At 36.2% G+C, this 16485-nt stretch overlaps 4 protein-coding genes across 5 annotated transcripts; 2 read left to right on the top strand and 2 right to left on the bottom strand.

Moving 5' to 3' along the window:
• Positions 1–402: 402 nt before the first annotated feature.
• Positions 403–5689, bottom strand: LOC104704602 (uncharacterized). 2 transcript variants are annotated; one of them, XM_087458404.1, is made up of 12 exons: positions 3258–5689; positions 3048–3176; positions 2827–2946; positions 2688–2734; positions 2235–2356; positions 2036–2130; positions 1718–1909; positions 1404–1610; positions 1161–1308; positions 940–1070; positions 764–853; positions 403–678 (listed from the first exon to the last, which is right to left on the bottom strand). In XM_087458404.1, exons 1-12 carry the CDS (start codon positions 5163–5165, stop codon positions 580–582), a joined length of 3288 nt encoding a protein of 1095 aa, XP_087314530.1. In that variant the 5' UTR covers positions 5166–5689; the 3' UTR covers positions 403–579. The 2 variants fall into 2 exon arrangements, with proteins under 2 accessions (XP_087314530.1, XP_087314531.1); XM_087458405.1 differs by having other exon boundaries at positions 2235–2320; positions 3258–5463.
• On the top strand, positions 5612–7588 carry LOC104704603 (uncharacterized). The gene is made up of 8 exons (XM_019227059.2): positions 5612–6019; positions 6107–6197; positions 6281–6400; positions 6502–6684; positions 6791–6932; positions 7029–7165; positions 7256–7336; positions 7430–7588. The coding sequence occupies exons 1-8, from the start codon at positions 5979–5981 to the stop codon at positions 7586–7588; spliced, it is 954 nt and encodes a 317-aa protein (XP_019082604.2). The 5' UTR covers positions 5612–5978.
• Positions 7589–7604: 16 nt separating this feature from the next.
• Positions 7605–9508, top strand: LOC109125437 (uncharacterized). Its single transcript, XM_019227060.2, has 9 exons — positions 7605–7738; positions 7816–7900; positions 7990–8142; positions 8241–8423; positions 8511–8652; positions 8742–8884; positions 9055–9135; positions 9216–9293; positions 9381–9508. Exons 1-9 carry the CDS (start codon positions 7671–7673, stop codon positions 9399–9401), a joined length of 954 nt encoding a protein of 317 aa, XP_019082605.2. The 5' UTR covers positions 7605–7670; the 3' UTR covers positions 9402–9508.
• Positions 9509–14650: 5142 nt separating this feature from the next.
• LOC104701115 (uncharacterized) lies at positions 14651–16186 on the bottom strand. The gene is made up of 2 exons (XM_010416757.3): positions 15273–16186; positions 14651–15059 (listed from the first exon to the last, which is right to left on the bottom strand). Exons 1-2 carry the CDS (start codon positions 16180–16182, stop codon positions 14929–14931), a joined length of 1041 nt encoding a protein of 346 aa, XP_010415059.2. The 5' UTR covers positions 16183–16186; the 3' UTR covers positions 14651–14928.
• Between the last annotated feature and the right edge of the window lie 299 nt (positions 16187–16485).

Genomic DNA, 16485 nt, shown 5'->3' on the forward strand with positions numbered 1-16485 from the left:
TTGTGTTTAGAACATAAAAATGTATATTGTTCTTAAATTTGCTATTTGGAGATCAACTTTTATTATATACCAATTAAATATTTACTGAGTTTGGTATTCTTCACTTAAATTTTCCTCTTTTAGTTTCTTTGCACAATAAAGATCTTCATAAAGTATATAATTTCTTACTTCATAAGCATGAATCTATCTTACCTAGATACGTATTCAAAGACAGGCCAAAAAACTACATAGCTAGCTAGGATTATTTCTTCTTTTTAAAAAAAATTATGTTTTTTTTTTTTTTGACAATAAAAAATTATGTTTTTATAAACATGAATGGAGCTTCCAAATCGTTCGATTATGCCTTTTTTTGTTGTACGATAAGATCATAGGGGTCAGTTTATAAAAACCATGGTTCGAACCTGGAGAAATCAACCCATCAAACTAAAGAAAATAAATAATATTCGCAAACATAGTTAGGTTAAACCCCAAAAGTTGGTGTAGTGTAAGTAGCAAACTTGAGTTCCCCCATACACTTCTATTCACTTGTTAGGCCATTGAACAGCTTCATAAAACAGAATCTCTCCCATACACTTCTATTCACTTGTTAGGCCATTGAACAGCTTCATAAAACAGAATCTCTGGACGAACCTTCCTTTCCCCACAGAATCTGGCAACACTCTCCCAGTTACCAACAACCTATACCACACATATCAATAATGTCTTAACCCAACAAAGTTCACAATCCAGCTCAAGAAAGACAAAGGCTACTGTTTCATCTTACCTCTTCTATTTTAGCTTCATGTGTGAGACTGACCCACCGGTTCCTTTTATTAGCCATGCAAATGTATTTTTCTTCTTTACCACAACCAATCTGCATTCCATATTCTAAGACTGTAACAGACAAGATATACAGAAGAACAATAGCGCAAACATATGTGACCCGGTTTAAGATTTTACCATTGAAACAAGCCGGTACTTGGTGTTTGGTTCTAAGCCTTCATATAGCCTGCTGATATCTATCTCCCACTCCAAAGACTTTGTTGTTTCAGATATTTCTTTTTCAGTTTCATTCTTCTCCCATTCCAGCACTAATGTTGCAAACCCATAAAAACAGCAAACTATTTGATCATTCCACAATAAATAAAACGAGTAGATACACAATCATGGTCAAAACTTACCAATTGCAAAGATAGGTGGGCATCTACTGATAGTGTGGTGGACAAAGTTTGTCTCTCCACAGCCTCCTGTTCTAACATCACATATCATTTTATCTTCCATGCGGATCATTTTAAGGATATCTTCAAACTTTCTATTCCCAAGAGCACTCTGCATATATAAAAACCACAGAGCATAATCACATAGCAGGATTTTTAAGTGCCAGTTTCTGTAGAAAAGAAAAATATGGAAAAAATGAAACATACCTTTAAGTCTCTGATAGAATCAGCAGGCATAACGATTCCATAAGAACTTTTCTCTGGATGATTTGGCTTCCTTCTGCATTTTTTACAACTCATTCTTTCATATACCTCCAACGTAAAAAGGCGAGTTACCAAGCTTTCTCCTTCGTGAATTTTCCACCAATGACAAAACTCGAGGATGGCGACGAGTACCTCAGCACCATCACTTGACTGAAATGAGTTAAAGAAAAAAACGAATGACATTAAAGACAACATTCAGGCCTATGTATAATAATAATAATAATAATACTTAGAAGCTTATGTTTATCTGCACAAACCAGGGAATGAAATTCTTCTTCTAGGGAAGCAAGCAAGTTGGACAGTAAGTGCCTATAGAGTTCCTCTTCTTTTATCTGCTCCGAGACAAACGCAGAAAAGAAACTTCGTAGTGCAGACGGAACTTGGTCGTCGGAAAATGGTTGCCGATTGTGCACCAAATCTTCTTTAAGAACTTTAATGTTACAGAGGGACTGCAGTAGCCAAAAAAAAAAAAACATCAAAGATAAGTTAGTAAAGAGATAATAACAGAAAATTAGAATGAGCTGAATCAGAACAAGAGAGTTTAGGTTTTGAATTATTTTTGTTGTTGACTTTACCTTCAGTATCATGTCAAGAGCTGAATTGTATCTGGATACAGCTTTGCCATGTACCGACTCCAAATTCTTAGACAGTGAACCTTCTCCATGAATATCTTCAAGATGGCAGTTAAGGAAATAAGAATCATACATTTAATACATCTAAAAACAGTTTTTAAAATATTCGTCAATTGAGAAGGTCTTTTGAAACCAGGGTCACCTTTAGTAGCTTCGTCTTGATTGGATGAAATTTCAGATTGACCCTTTTCACGAGTATCGTCTGGTTCCATAGGATCTTCTTCTGCGCTGTTTAGTCCCGGTTCAAGGTTGACATACGATTCGCTAGACATAGGTCAGAAAACGTTTTGTGTGATGAAGCACATAAGCCTATGGTTTGAGAATATATACCCTCCTCATAAAATAAACAACACTATTAAAAAAAACACAAAAAACCTAGAACAGATAATTACAAATTAAAAAAAAATCTTAATATAAAAAAAAAGAAGATAATTACTAGAACAGATAATTACAAATTAGAAGAATTATTCTAAGTCTACGCTCATGATAAAACGTGGATGGAAACAAGGCAAAAGTAATAACCTACAAAAATTTTAAGAACGTGCCAAAAAAGTCTTAAGAAACCAAATTGCTCATTTAGAAGAGAGGTACTTACTGTTCGACATTCTGATCAAGAAGACTAGACATGCTTGTTGAAGTTCTCTGTTATGCCATGAAGACCATTCATTCATATTCGTAGAACTGAGTAACCAAATATTCATGGAAGCAAATAGAGAATTTAGACCATCAACGACCTTGTTGCTTTTTTGTTTTTTCTTCTTTGACGCTGACTTCTTCTCCTTCTCTTGTTTTTTCTCGGATAAAGGTTCTGGAAGTGCTTTGACATCCATATCTACAATTCCATCTAATTCTTCCTAGAAGAAGATACATACATTTAAAAAAATAAGGTACTTTCAAACAGAAAATTAAAGGGAAGATGAAGGCTCTTTGTATAAAGCCAAAGTTACCAACCAACCTCCAAGAAGCGTTTCAGTGGTTTAAGGATATACGAGCGGTAGTCAAAAACAGAAAGTCCGACAAGGCTGTTAAGCAAATTAATCCTCGAGTTTTCAACCAACAAAATCTTTGAATCCATTAGCGGAACCTGCAAGTCAATAGATACATTACGGTGACAACTTCTGTTATTTTTTTATGTCCTTAAGTTAAATCCAGACCACAATTTAACCTTTTTGGTGACCAGAGATTTCAGATGCTTAATGGACTTCAATACTATATGATCACTGATACGTTTATGCCCATGTCTATGATTCAGGCAATCTACTAGATCGACACAATCAAATGTCGGCTCCAATGCTCCTTCGAGAACATCTCGTACTGCACACAAGAACATTTTTGTAGTGAGAGAATTTCCAGCGTCTCTCCTTATATATTCTTCACATTTATTGCATAGAAGAGATGCATAAATGTTCCTCTGATCTTCCGGAATATTCCTTCTTCTTTCATCGTCGCGTGTACATAAGTTCTTGGCGTCAGTAAGAGCTGCATCATAACATATCATTTTCATTTTCTTCTCATATTTGGTCCCCAAAGTCCTACACGTGAATTGAACAGCTCTCAGAACAGCCACCCAAATATCAAGATTATGTGTCCTGATAGGTCTGGGAAATCTAAAACTCCCATCTCCTGAAGAATAGTCTGCTAACCAAGATAAGATATCATCTCTATGAACTTGTGCTTTGGCATAGTGAGCACTGGGATCAAAAACATTGACTGTCCCTTCATTATCAAATCGAGCCAGCTCGCATTTCAGCAGTCTCTTATCCAGAAGTAGAAATGTAAACTGGGGATCAAAGTCGATCTTTTCTCTAACTCGGGTACCATCCCAGAAACTGTCCCCTGCTCTGCGAACCAGATCTGTGCCATCATCCCTTTCACCTTTGATGTTTTTTAGAAAGTGCAGGATGTGACTGAGTTCATTACATTCCAGAAAGCAGATACTCTGAGGTGTTTCAACTAGGCGACACTCGGTAATAATGGTATGCTCAGAAACTTCGAACTGTGCAAGATACTTAACCACAAACTGAATCATCCAGTCTCGAATGCTACAAGACAGAATTTTACGCTCCCAAAACGACACAAGGAGCAATTGGATTTCCTCGAGTAATTGACTGCGCTCTTCGTCTACAACTAAAGGCCAGTCTTTGGACCATCCATTCTCATAAGCAAACGCTTTCACATCTTGGAGTCGATTCTTAATCATTTCAACGGCAGCTACTGCATCCACTGGTTCCCAGTCTCCAACTGATATCTTACGAGCCCAGACTTTACTTATCGTCTGGGCCATATCCTTTGTCGAAGAAGGTTTAAATTCAGCAGCATGTTCTTGTCCAATGTGATTCTTACACTCCTCAGGACTAGAGAACTTGTTCGAACAAGTTCGACACATCCAAAATGTCCATTTTCTGTTTTCCCTGGCAGAAGTAAGAACTTGCTCCAAAGCATCTCGTCCCTCTTTGCCATACATTGCCTCGACGAAACTTATAAACTTTGCAGTGCTTACTTTCAGAAAGTTCCTTTTGAACTCATCACTCAAACCCATCCAACACGACCTCAGTTTCGGGTCTATATTTTTCTTTGACTCCCTCGCTTTTGGTTCGCTTCTTTCTACAGAACCAACTAGAGTCTTGTTAGCTCCTGCGATCCTTGACTCTGCATCTCTGAGTATTCTTTCGATATCCTTTTGACTATTCTGCTCTTTCAAATTCAATTCACGAAAATTAGCCAAAACAGATAAGTACTCTTTTGCTTTCTCAACAGATTTCTTGTAATACAATGAAGATCCAAGATGTTGTCCCAATTCAAACAGTGAAACAGCACAAAACGATGAGAGCCCTTCACTTACGGAGAAGCATTCTACAGAACCCAACAAAAACGTGAACTTCACGTCACAGCTCTCTGCTCTTATCGCTTGTGCCCTGAAGATGGTACCTTGCTGGAAAAGAAGCAATTCTGAGACCTTTTCTTTCCCTTGTTCCAAAATCGAGTCTTCAGTTACCTCCATGGCCTTGATATGATCTCCTTGAGCAAAGTAACTCTCATCAAATCCACAATCTTTCAGAGAAGGAGGTTTCATGTTAGGGGGGAAGAGTAACGATTCTCTCAAAGCTTCTTCTTGCGCTTTCTTGATCTCTTTTATTTTTCTTTTTTGCTTCTAATTGTGTGAGAGAGAAAACAAAGTGACTAGACGCGGGAAAATCGATTGTTTATGTATCACTTTATCACGTGACAAGGCTTGGAAATTAAAACACCTCATTGAGGAATTGTGTCGAACACGTTGTGAGCATTTCTCGCGTGGACTGCTTTTGTTGTAAATACTGAACAATATAAACATGCAAAAAAAAAACCCAAAAAAAATCGAGTGAGTTTTCGAATTCGGGAGCGATTCTTCATGTTTTGGATCAGAGATGGACGTGGAGTGATCGAAATTGGTATATATCTTTTGAGTGTTTTTTGGCTTTTGAGAGATTCGTAGAAAGGAAAGTGGTTCAAATGTTTTGAGTTTTGTTGACTCTACCGGTTGAGTTGTACCGGTTCCAAAGTTTTTAATAAAAAAAAAAAAAACAACTCAAGTTTAAGAAATGGATAGTGCCCTGCCCACCAAGTGTTCGACAAAAGTTCGCAATACCGTAGGAGACGACGATACACTCGTGGGAAGAGTTTTCGCGCTCAATTCTTAATAGAACACGTGACCCTCACGTGAACAAAACCCAACTGACTCTGTTGACCTTTATGGGAAGAAGAGTTTTCACTTTCTTCTTCTTCTTCTTAATTCTTCTCTTCGACGCTTCCCACATTTTTCTCTTTCTTTCTCGGGAAAATTCAGAAAGAAAAGCTCCATTGTTGTATCTCTCTATAGGTAACTAAAGAACGTTTTGCTTTCAAGAAGATGGATCCATCAGCGGTTCAAGAAGTGAAGAAACCTGATCAGTAAGTAGTCAAATCTCATCCTCCAGAGTATCTTTATGACTTAGCTCTTCTCTTCGTCTCCTTGCTAAGTGCTTATCTATCATTCAGAGATCTCTCAGCCTCAAAGACAACGCCACTTCTGTATGAAGAGAAGAAACTCAACGCCACTTCTGTATCCGCTCTTGATATGATACTCGAGGTTTTAATTTTGCACAATTTAACAACCGCCTGAAAATCTATTATTATTTGATTTTTATGGTTTTATGAATGTGATTTGTGCAGTCTCTTTGGAAGATTAGGTTTTTCTTTAACGCTTATTGGTTGGATTATGTTGAATCTGCTCCCCCAAAGGAGATACTTCGTACTTTCCTACTCAACAATCTCAGTCTCACTCATTCTCTGGTCTCTCCTCTCATCTTTTGAAACCTTTTGTGACTTATGTGTGTTGTTAATTACTTCTTTCTCAAGCTTCATATGTTCTTGTTGTTTACTATACTCTTCAGGAATCAAACGATGTTCTTAAACTGTTTCTAAACATCTTGGAGCTTCTTCCTCGCTGTTATTCACACTTTGAAGTTGATGAAGTGGCTACAACCATTTGCATTAGATGCAAGATGAATATGGCGTATTCTCGTCAACGTTCTTATGGCATCATCGTCAATGCTGATTCACTAAGAGTTTACAACGTACGTACGCAAGTCATTTTCTTCCTTATGTTTTAAGTACTGAAAGTGAAACAGAGTCACTTCTTTCATGAGACTGATGCTAGAAACTTTTTTTGGTTAATCACAGTCTGTATTCGTGATTAATGCATTTGAGACTACCCTTAAGATCATCAGGCTCAACGTTAAGATGCTTTGCGACAAGGAAGGATGTGGGAAACGAAACTATGTTCAACGTATGATAAACAATCTCCCAACTGTTTTCACAATTGGTAAGCTTATATATGATAGCTATGGAGTTAGTTGGTTAGTAGTATTAACAAGAAAATGCACTAGTTTTGAGCATGTTTTCTTGTGTTGTTTTTTAGCACTTCAGTGGGAGAACAATGAGACTAGCATCGATATATTCAGGGCAGCTACTGTTCTAGAAACTGAGATATGTATTAGTGCCATATACAGATACAAATGTGACAGCTTATACACCAAATACCATCTGGTCTCAATGGTAAGGGGCCAAGTATCTAAAATTTGTTTTACTTCCATTAAGTTTACTATATATTGAAGTACCAGAAACAAATCTAATGTTAATATTTAGGTTTGCTCGCATGGGGATCAATACAACTGTATAGCTTATGAAAACAATAGATGGGTCAGATATTTTGGTTCTGCGATAGAGGTAAAAGCTTTTAGACAATTTTGTAAAAGACAAGCAAGTTACTCTTGATATCTGTGACGTCTGTACCTGAGTGAGGGTATGTTACTTATCCAGGTTATAGGAGACTGGAAGAGTGTTGTCAACATTTTCCTAACGCACGATATTCGACCCGAGATTCTGTTTTTTGAGAGCGTACGTAAGCTCCTTGGACAGCATACATGCTTATGTTTTTTACCTTTGCTAATGTGTGTCTTCCCAGTTCCACCTACATGAATCGCAGGCTAGACAGAGGGACCAGGTTGTGTCCGGGCAGAGAGATCTGGGAAAATCCAGGAAGATCAGTCCCAGCCAGAACATGGAGATGAATCCATCAGAGGTTCATGAAGTAAGGAAATTCGAAGAAATTGACCAAAAATTAGAACCGTAAGTAGTCAAATATCATCCTTTAATTAAGCCTTTTCCTCTAGAGTATGCTTTAATTATGCTTATCTATCATTCAGAGATCTTTTAGACTCAAACACAGAGGAATCTGAAGAGAAGTTACAGAACGCCACTTCTGTTTCAGCTCTTGATATGATACTCAAGGTTTATTTTTGCAGAACGTAACTAGCCTGAATCTATTTTTTATCATATTGTTTCTTTCATTTATGTTTTTAAGAATGTGATTTGTGCAGTCTCTGTGGAAGATTAGTGTTTTCTTAAGCAATTTTTTGAGGAATTATATTCAAGAAGCACAACACAACCTGAAAGATGATGAATCTGTTCTTCCACAAGACATACTTCGTATCTTCCTACTCAAAAATCTCAGTCTCACTACTCATCCTCTGGTCTCTGCTCTCATCTTTTAACCTTTGTGTCTTATGTGTGTTGTTAATTACGTCTTTCTCAAGCTTCATATGTTCTTGTTGTTTACTATACTCTTCAGGAAGCAAACGGTGTTTCTAAGCTGTTTCTAAACATCTTGGAGCTTCTACCTCGCTGGAATTCGCACTTCAAAGTGAACGAAGTGGCGAAAACGAATTGCGTTAGATGCAAGACAGATAGGGCGTATTCTGGTGAATGTTCTTTTGGTCTGATCATCAATGCTAATTCACTCAGAGTATTCAAGGCAAGTCATTTTTTTCATTTTGTTTTTAGTACTGAAAGAGAGTTCTTACATGAGATTGATGCTAGAAACGTTTTTGGGTAATCACAGTCTGCACTTGTGATTTATACATTTGCAACTACCCTTAAGATCATCAGGCTCAACGCAAAGATGCTTTGTGAAAAAGAAGGATGTGGGAAACGAAACTATGTTCAACATATGATAAAGAAACTTCCATCTGTTTTCACAATTGGTAAGCCTATATATGATAAGCTATGGTTAGTAGCATTAACAACAAAATGCAGTAGTTTTTTTGAGCATGTTTTCTCATATTGTTTTTAGCACTTGAGTGGGAGAACAATGAGACTGGAAAAGAGATATTCGATACAATTTCTGTCCTGGCGACTAAGATAGATATTCGTAAGATATACAAATACGAAGGAGACAGTCCATTCACCAAATACCGTCTCGTCTCAATGGAAAAGGCCAAGTATCTTATTTGTTTCAGTTCCATTTAAGTTTTCTATGTTACTAGAAACAACTCCAAATATTAATATTCAGGTTTGATCGCATGAAATATCTATACAACTGTATAGCTTATGAAAATAATACATGGGTCAGACATTACTGTTCTGAGATAGATGTAATATAACAGGTTTGCTCGCATGGAGATGGATACAACTGTGTAGCTTATGAAAACAATGGATGGGTCAGACATTTTTGTTCTGAGAAAGAGGTAAAAGAGCTTAGACTTTTATGGTGAAAGACGAGCAAGTTACTCGATCTGTGACTGAGTGATGTATGTTGGCTGTCAAGATTATTGGAGACTGGGATGGTGTTCTCAACAAATTCCGAGAACTGTATATTCGACCTGAGATTCTATTTTTTGAAAACGTAAGCTCCTTTGCGTGAATACTTGCTTCTTCATTTTTTTCTTTTATTATGTGTATGTGTTCTCAACTCCACCTACTTGAATTGCAGACTAGGCAAGAGGGGGACTAGAAGTTTTCCGCGCTGGGATCTGATGATTAAGTGAGTGGATTCCAATGGTGCAGGAAAGGGATTGATGTATATACAATGTGTTCTGAGTCTAAGTCAAAGCCTTTATAGGAGTACGTAGAACAATGTTTTGGTGTTGTTAGACAACTCACAACTGTGAACAGACTTGTCTGTTTTTTTGTTTTTGCCCAAATTCAACATACTGATTGTTTATGATCATTGAATACAGATAGCTAGATATATCATTCTTCCAAATTCAACACTTGTAACGCAACTCAGTTTGATGCATTGGCCGGTAAGTGGTAACAGAAGCTTTCTTTATTACATTTGTTAGGTTTAGACTTTAGACAATCATCCCATCTAGACATAAACAGAGTCGATATGGACACTCACTTTGTTCTATTCAATTTCACTGATCTTGTACCAGGATAATGACGGTTTAGTTTCTTTGGTAGGTATTTTGTCTTAGTGATATGGACATCAAATTCAAAGAATGATCATATAAACTTCTTCAAGATGATCATCCACATGTCCATAGATGCACCAAACCACACATGACCAAACACAAATTCATCCAAGACTCAAATTGCCTTATTTGGAATCGATTGCCTTAAATCTCCACTGGATCTTTCCAAAATTTATTAGGCACAAATTGGAGACTCTCTACTAATTTTAAGAAGCTTCTACAAGTGCACAACTTCATGCCAAAGCTGTCTAGATATAAGGAACCTTAACGCCTTTCTCATACCAATATGATTATGAATTTATGTTAAATGTTAAAAGATGTGTATTTAACAAAAATTTGTTTTAGCCCAAATTCAACAAAATTTTGTAGTAAGTATATAATAAATATTCACAAACCAATTAAACAACTAAACATTCATTAACAACTAATATTTCAATTTAAAATCTATACTAATAAAAAGTAGAAGCTATAAGCTTCTAAGGCCGTCCACATAGGATTTTAAACAACTAATAGAAATTTGACATATCATTTATTAACATTTTATACAATTTTCAGAATTTTCTATATTAAGTATTATTTTAAACAACCCTTTCATGATTTGACATGTCATTCATTAACATTTTTTAAATTTACATAATTTTTCAGAAAAAGGAAAATTTTAAATTTATGGAAATCAAATAACTAAGCACAATATCCCATATCGGCTAGAAATTTTTTAGACAATGGTTCAGAACCAGTATAAATAAGATTAATATGCTTCCAACAACGAATGAGCAGGAAAACTTGATTTATCAGGCGTCCAAGTTTAAAAGTTTTATTTGGTTTGATCTGGTTATTTATTTTATCAAATTAAAATTTTAAACAGTTTCAAAAAAATATTATAATATTTTAAAATTTTAAAAGTTTAAATATTATAAATATTGAAACTTTTAAAAGTGCTTAGCTTTTAAAAAGTTTTTAAATATTATGAGTTTTAAATTTTAAAAGTTTAAAATATTATAAATATTGATGCAAAACATAAATTATCTTATTTATCTACATTTGTGCTTTTTATTTCTTATGAGATGTAAAACATATTTTTGTGTATGATTTTATAGATGAGTTGATATTCTTTTATTAATTTTTTATTTTTGGGTCTAAGGAAGAATGATTGACATCGCAAGACCTTAATTTGATGTTTGAGTCAAATTTTGAGGTTTAAAGAAGAAAGATGGACAACAAACACACATGTTTTATTAGCTATACATAGACATGACCAGGGTTACGGTTGTCACGGTTAAAGTTTATCAACCATCGGTTATGATTAGAAATTTTTGTAACCTTAACCAGAATCGTTTAACAAACGGTTAAACGGTTACGTTTAAATACGGTTACGTTTAAATACGGTTACGGTTATTTGATAATATGATACGGTTGATATTATTTGATGATATAATATAATTAATATAATTAATATGTTCTTATAGTGTACTCATATTTCTATATATCATATGATTCATATTAAATAAATAATTATTAGTATAATTTATTATGTTTTTAAAATATTATAAACCAAGTAAGGATTTTGGTTTGAGAAGTTTATAAACGCATGGATCTAAAACCAAACAAGTATATGGATAAAATTGTCAATAATTGGGTGCATGTGTTGACTATGCTGGTAATCATGAATTTCACAAATTTTATGAGAAAAGAAATGATTTTGTTGTTGAAAAGAAATGATTTTGTTCTTGGAGTTTGATGGGTTAATAAGTTGTGTGGTAGTCTAAAAAAGGTTTTTCAGTGGAAGAATGTGAAGAAGTTGACGAGGAAGAAGAAGAAAAAGAGTATAACGAAGAACCAAACGGTAAAAGCTATGATGACAATTAACACAAAATTTGACAATGAAAATGACAAGAAAGAATATGAAGAATAAAAAAACATTGAATAAAAAACACGAAAACATAGGTGGTAGCGATCAATTAAATATGAAAACGAGTTAAATTCATGAATATAAAATTGTTTCGTTTTTCTGGTGGTCAAAGAAAATGGTTTAGGATATGTGAGGTCATCAATTTGATTTGCCTCGCCTGGACGTCAAGTTAAATTTATGATTTTTTTAATCAGATTTGATTTTATCACACAACTGATTTTTATATTTTTATATTTTTAGTCAGATGAGATAATATTTTATTACCGTAATCAATCATATATAATTTTTATCAAAATATATCAAATAAACCCACGCGTAGCCTGAGTTCAAAACCTAGTCTATACTAAATAAAAGGAGAAGCTATAAGCTACTAAGACTGTCTACATATGATTTAGAACAGCCAATAGGGATTCAACATCTCACTGATTAGCATTTTTTAAAATTTTCAGAATTGCCTATATTAATTTTTTAAATGACCAATCGGGATCAACCACTCAATATTTAATATTTTTAAAATTATGTAAAATTTCTGTATTATAATACTTATAAATATTGTATGTAAACATCCCACATCGGCTAGAAAAGTTTAAAAGATGGCTGGAAACCGTTGTAAACAAGACTAATATCTTTCCAACTACGAATGAACAGGAAGCTTGATTTATCAGGCGTCCAAATTTAAAAGTTTTATTTGGTTTATTATAGCAAATTAAAACTTCTAAAACGTTTTCAAAATATTATAATATTATAAAAATTTTAAAGTATTAACTGTATTGAAACTTTAAATGTAGTTGAAAATTTTAAAATATTATAATTATTGAAACTTTTAAAAGAATCAAATATTATCAATATTTAAACTAAATAGAATATTTAAAAATACTATTAATACTTCCATAGAAAGTTTAAGTATCATTAATATTTAATTCTAAAAAAATAAAAATGTTATAAATATTTAAACTACATAATAGAGGACTTATCCAAATTTACCTCCTGGTCGGATGCTTTTTACCAAACATAATAGAGGACTTATCCAAATTTACCTCCTGGCCGGATGCTTTCCCATAGTTGCCTATGATATCCATAAACATTGAACATTGTTCTTCTTCCGCTTTACAAAAAAACAGACTATCGTCCGTAAAAAGCAAATGAGAGATAGGGGGAGAATCTCAGGCAATCTTAATACCCGATGTTTTTTCCTCCCTCTCTGCCTTTTTGATATTAGCTATCAACACCTCAGTACAAAGAATAAACATGTATGAGGATAAAGGATCTCCCTGTCTCAAACCCTATTTTGGCGAAATGGAGCCTCGGGGTTGACCATTAAGCAACACTTGATAGGAAACCGAACTCACACACCACATTATCCAAGAAATCCATCTGGAATCAAAACCTAATCTAATTAATACCGCCTTTAAAAAATCCCATTCAACACGGTCATAGGCCTTGCTCATATCCGTTCTGAAAGCCAAAAATTCCGAACTGCACATCCTATTGGTGTGTAAACCATGAAACATCTCTTGGGCCACCAGAATATTATCTGTGATTAACCGACCAGAAACAAAAGCCGATTGTGTTTCAGAAATAATCGAGGGCAGAATTTTCTTTAAACGGAAACAAAGAATCTTCGAAATGATATTATAACTCACATTACACAAACTAATAGGCCTGAATTCCGCCATTCTTTTTGGCACTTCTACCTTTGGAATCAGACAAATATTAGTTTCATTAATTCTGGGATCAAATTCCCCAGTCCAAAAGAAATCCCTAACCAGAGCAACCAGGTCCCCTCTAAGATGAGGCCAAAAACCGCTGAAAAAAAAGTGCTGTCATCCCATCCGGTCTTGGAGTTTTTTTCCGGATGTATTGTAAAAAGAGCCTTACGAACTTCCATCTCTGAGATATCCTTATTTAACTCCCTATTCATGCATTCTGTAACAAATGGACTGACCGCTTGTACCATCTCTGAAATACCACACACATCCGATTGTGCAAAAATCTTATTGAAATAATCAGACGCAATCCTCTCCATACCCTCACTCGATTCATCCCAAACATCCTCTGCATTAAACAGCCCTATCATCTTATTCCTAACGCTCCTCTGTTTAGTAGAAGCATGAAAAAAACTAGTATTCTTGTCACCAACCCGCAACCAAAATTTTCGACTTTTCTGTTGCCAATACAATTCCTCATCATGATAGGCATCTTTTAACTTCTTCTCAATAATGTGAATTTCCGCTTGCGAAATAGAATCATCTTTTTCAGCATCCTCTAAAGCCGTCTTAAGAGAAGATATAAGAGTTCTACTATTCGGGACATTCTGCTTCCTCCACCATGAAATAGAATTCCTACAGTTTTTAGTTTTATCCACAAACGCCGGGGTTCTGAAATTTCTGGTACGATTCCACAGCCCCAGAAAACCCCTCCTTCCCCATCCAACGCTTATCAAAACGAAATTGACGAAAGCGCCGTCCCCCCGATTTCGACAAGAGGCTAAAATAGGGCGATGATCAGAGCCTATCATTTCTAGGTAATCCACTCGCGAACAAGGAAAAAACGAATGCCAATCTTCGTTCCCTAGAGCGCGATCCAACCTACACCGGACCACCTGGTTATTGCAGCGATTACCTCGCTAGGAAAGTAAATCCCCATAACATGGAAATTCTAACATACCACAGTCACGGATCATAGAAATAAACGGAAGAAAGGACGAAGCCGGTCGTATTGCACCTCCCAATTTTTCATGATTACCTGTTAGTTCATTAAAATCACCAATCATGAACCAAGGATCCTGCCGAAGAGAGCCAAAGTGAATTAATTTGTCCCAAATCTCCTGTCTACGCTCGGGCACGGGATCTCCATATACGAAAGAAATAAAAAGGATTTGAGAACCCAAAAAAACTTGAACATCCATTAACCGATCACCGGCATAAAGAACTTCAAGGTTGATATTATTGTTATAAAAAATAGCTAAACCACCGCTAAACCAACCATATACAAATGATGATAATGAAATTTATTCTTGAACTTTTGTAAATAAGAATAACATATTTTTGTTTCAGATAAAAATAAAATATCTGGTTTATTCTGCTTCCATAAATCCTGCAAATAGTTCTTTGTCAGATCTGCACCAATGCCCTGACAGTTCCAACTTATGATCTTCACGTTTGAGCCGGCGGTTTTAGGAGAGCCACCATCCCTTTTTTCTGTTTGCGGGTTCCTCCTCCCATATTGCCACCCTCTGACTTCCTCTGATTTGGCCTGACAACCCCTTTATTCTTACCAACGTCACCTGCAGATTTCAGCAACAAGGCTTTAGCTAGTAACCGTTTACCCGGTGAAGCAATAGCTACAACATGTCGTTTATCCCCCCTACCACCCTTAGGACCAGAGAAACCAATCCTCTTAGCCTTAATAACCTTAGAGTTTCCCAACTTAAAATCTTTCAAAGCCTGATTAACATGCCCCAAATCCTCAACAATGGAAGAAGAGATAGAACCATTACCTTGTGGAGCATCATCCTCGGTCTCGGACACACCCTTCTCCGTATCCGTCTGAACCTCATTGTCATCAGCAGCAGTATCCTCAACCAGACCCGAAGCCTCCCCCTCTTGGTATTCCCCATCTTCGAGAAGATCATCAGAGCTCACCGAGAACCCAGGGTCGTTGTCTCCACCACTAATCCCATTAGCATCCTCCATCAGTGAATCCTTCTCCCGGTCCACCAAGTCATCAGCCGTAGGAAGTATGGACTCATGAACAACATTAGCCTGTGAACCTAGCTTCTGCTTCGCCTGATACAAGGGTTTTGGCCAAGCAGGACCATTCCCCTTTCTAGGAGGATGCGATCGTGACTGATGAACCATGAAATTACCAGCACCTTCTCTAGCCTCTATATATCTCCCATAACTCCTTTGCTGGCCCAAATCTCCCTGATTCTTAGCCTGATATCTAGAACCATTCTTTGAACTCTCACCAATACGCGGCTGCTGCTGATCCCTGTCTCGAGTTGTCTCTGAATTAAAATCCAGGGAACGTTTAGCAAATTTCCTTGGCTTTTCCCAACCACCCTCAAAATGTTGAGCATTCGGTTTTAACAATGGCTGATTCCACGATCCTCCCCTCCTATCAGCAACATCCCCCGGACCACGACCCCCCTCATTCTTTCTTAGCTCTGGACATACCTTCACATCATGTGTTAGCCGAAAGCAATGTCTGCAATAACCGAGCAACTTCTCATACTCTAGCGAGGCCACCACCTCATCACCAGTATTGAACGGGACCACAAGGTGGAAGATCAGAGGATTAAAACCATTGATAGTCACAAACTGACTACCAGTTTCCTCATCCACCTCACGAAGAATTCTTATCTTGTTACCAATTGCGTGAAGGGTTGCAACCTCCCAAAAATGCATAGGAATCCCCGAAACTTTAACCCAGAAGTTAATGGCGGAAGGATAAGTATCTGAAATGATAGGTTCCTATCGAACCAAAGATAACATCCAATTATCGAAGTGGTAAGGACCGTTCCTTAACACACCTTGGAGATCTTCCTCTGTTTCAAAATTAAACTGAAATGTATCCTGACCCAAATCAGCACCTTCAACCCTCTCCTCGAGCTTCCAAATCTTTGGAAAATTTGCCACCAAGGATTCCATTCGCTGAACCGAAGGATTCATTAATCTCCTAATGAGAGTACGAGAGAACTGTTGAATACG

Source organism: Camelina sativa, chromosome 7, assembly GCF_030686135.1.
Source record: "Camelina sativa cultivar CO46 ecotype springtype chromosome 7, ASM3068613v1".
Taxonomy (NCBI): domain Eukaryota; kingdom Viridiplantae; phylum Streptophyta; class Magnoliopsida; order Brassicales; family Brassicaceae; genus Camelina; species Camelina sativa.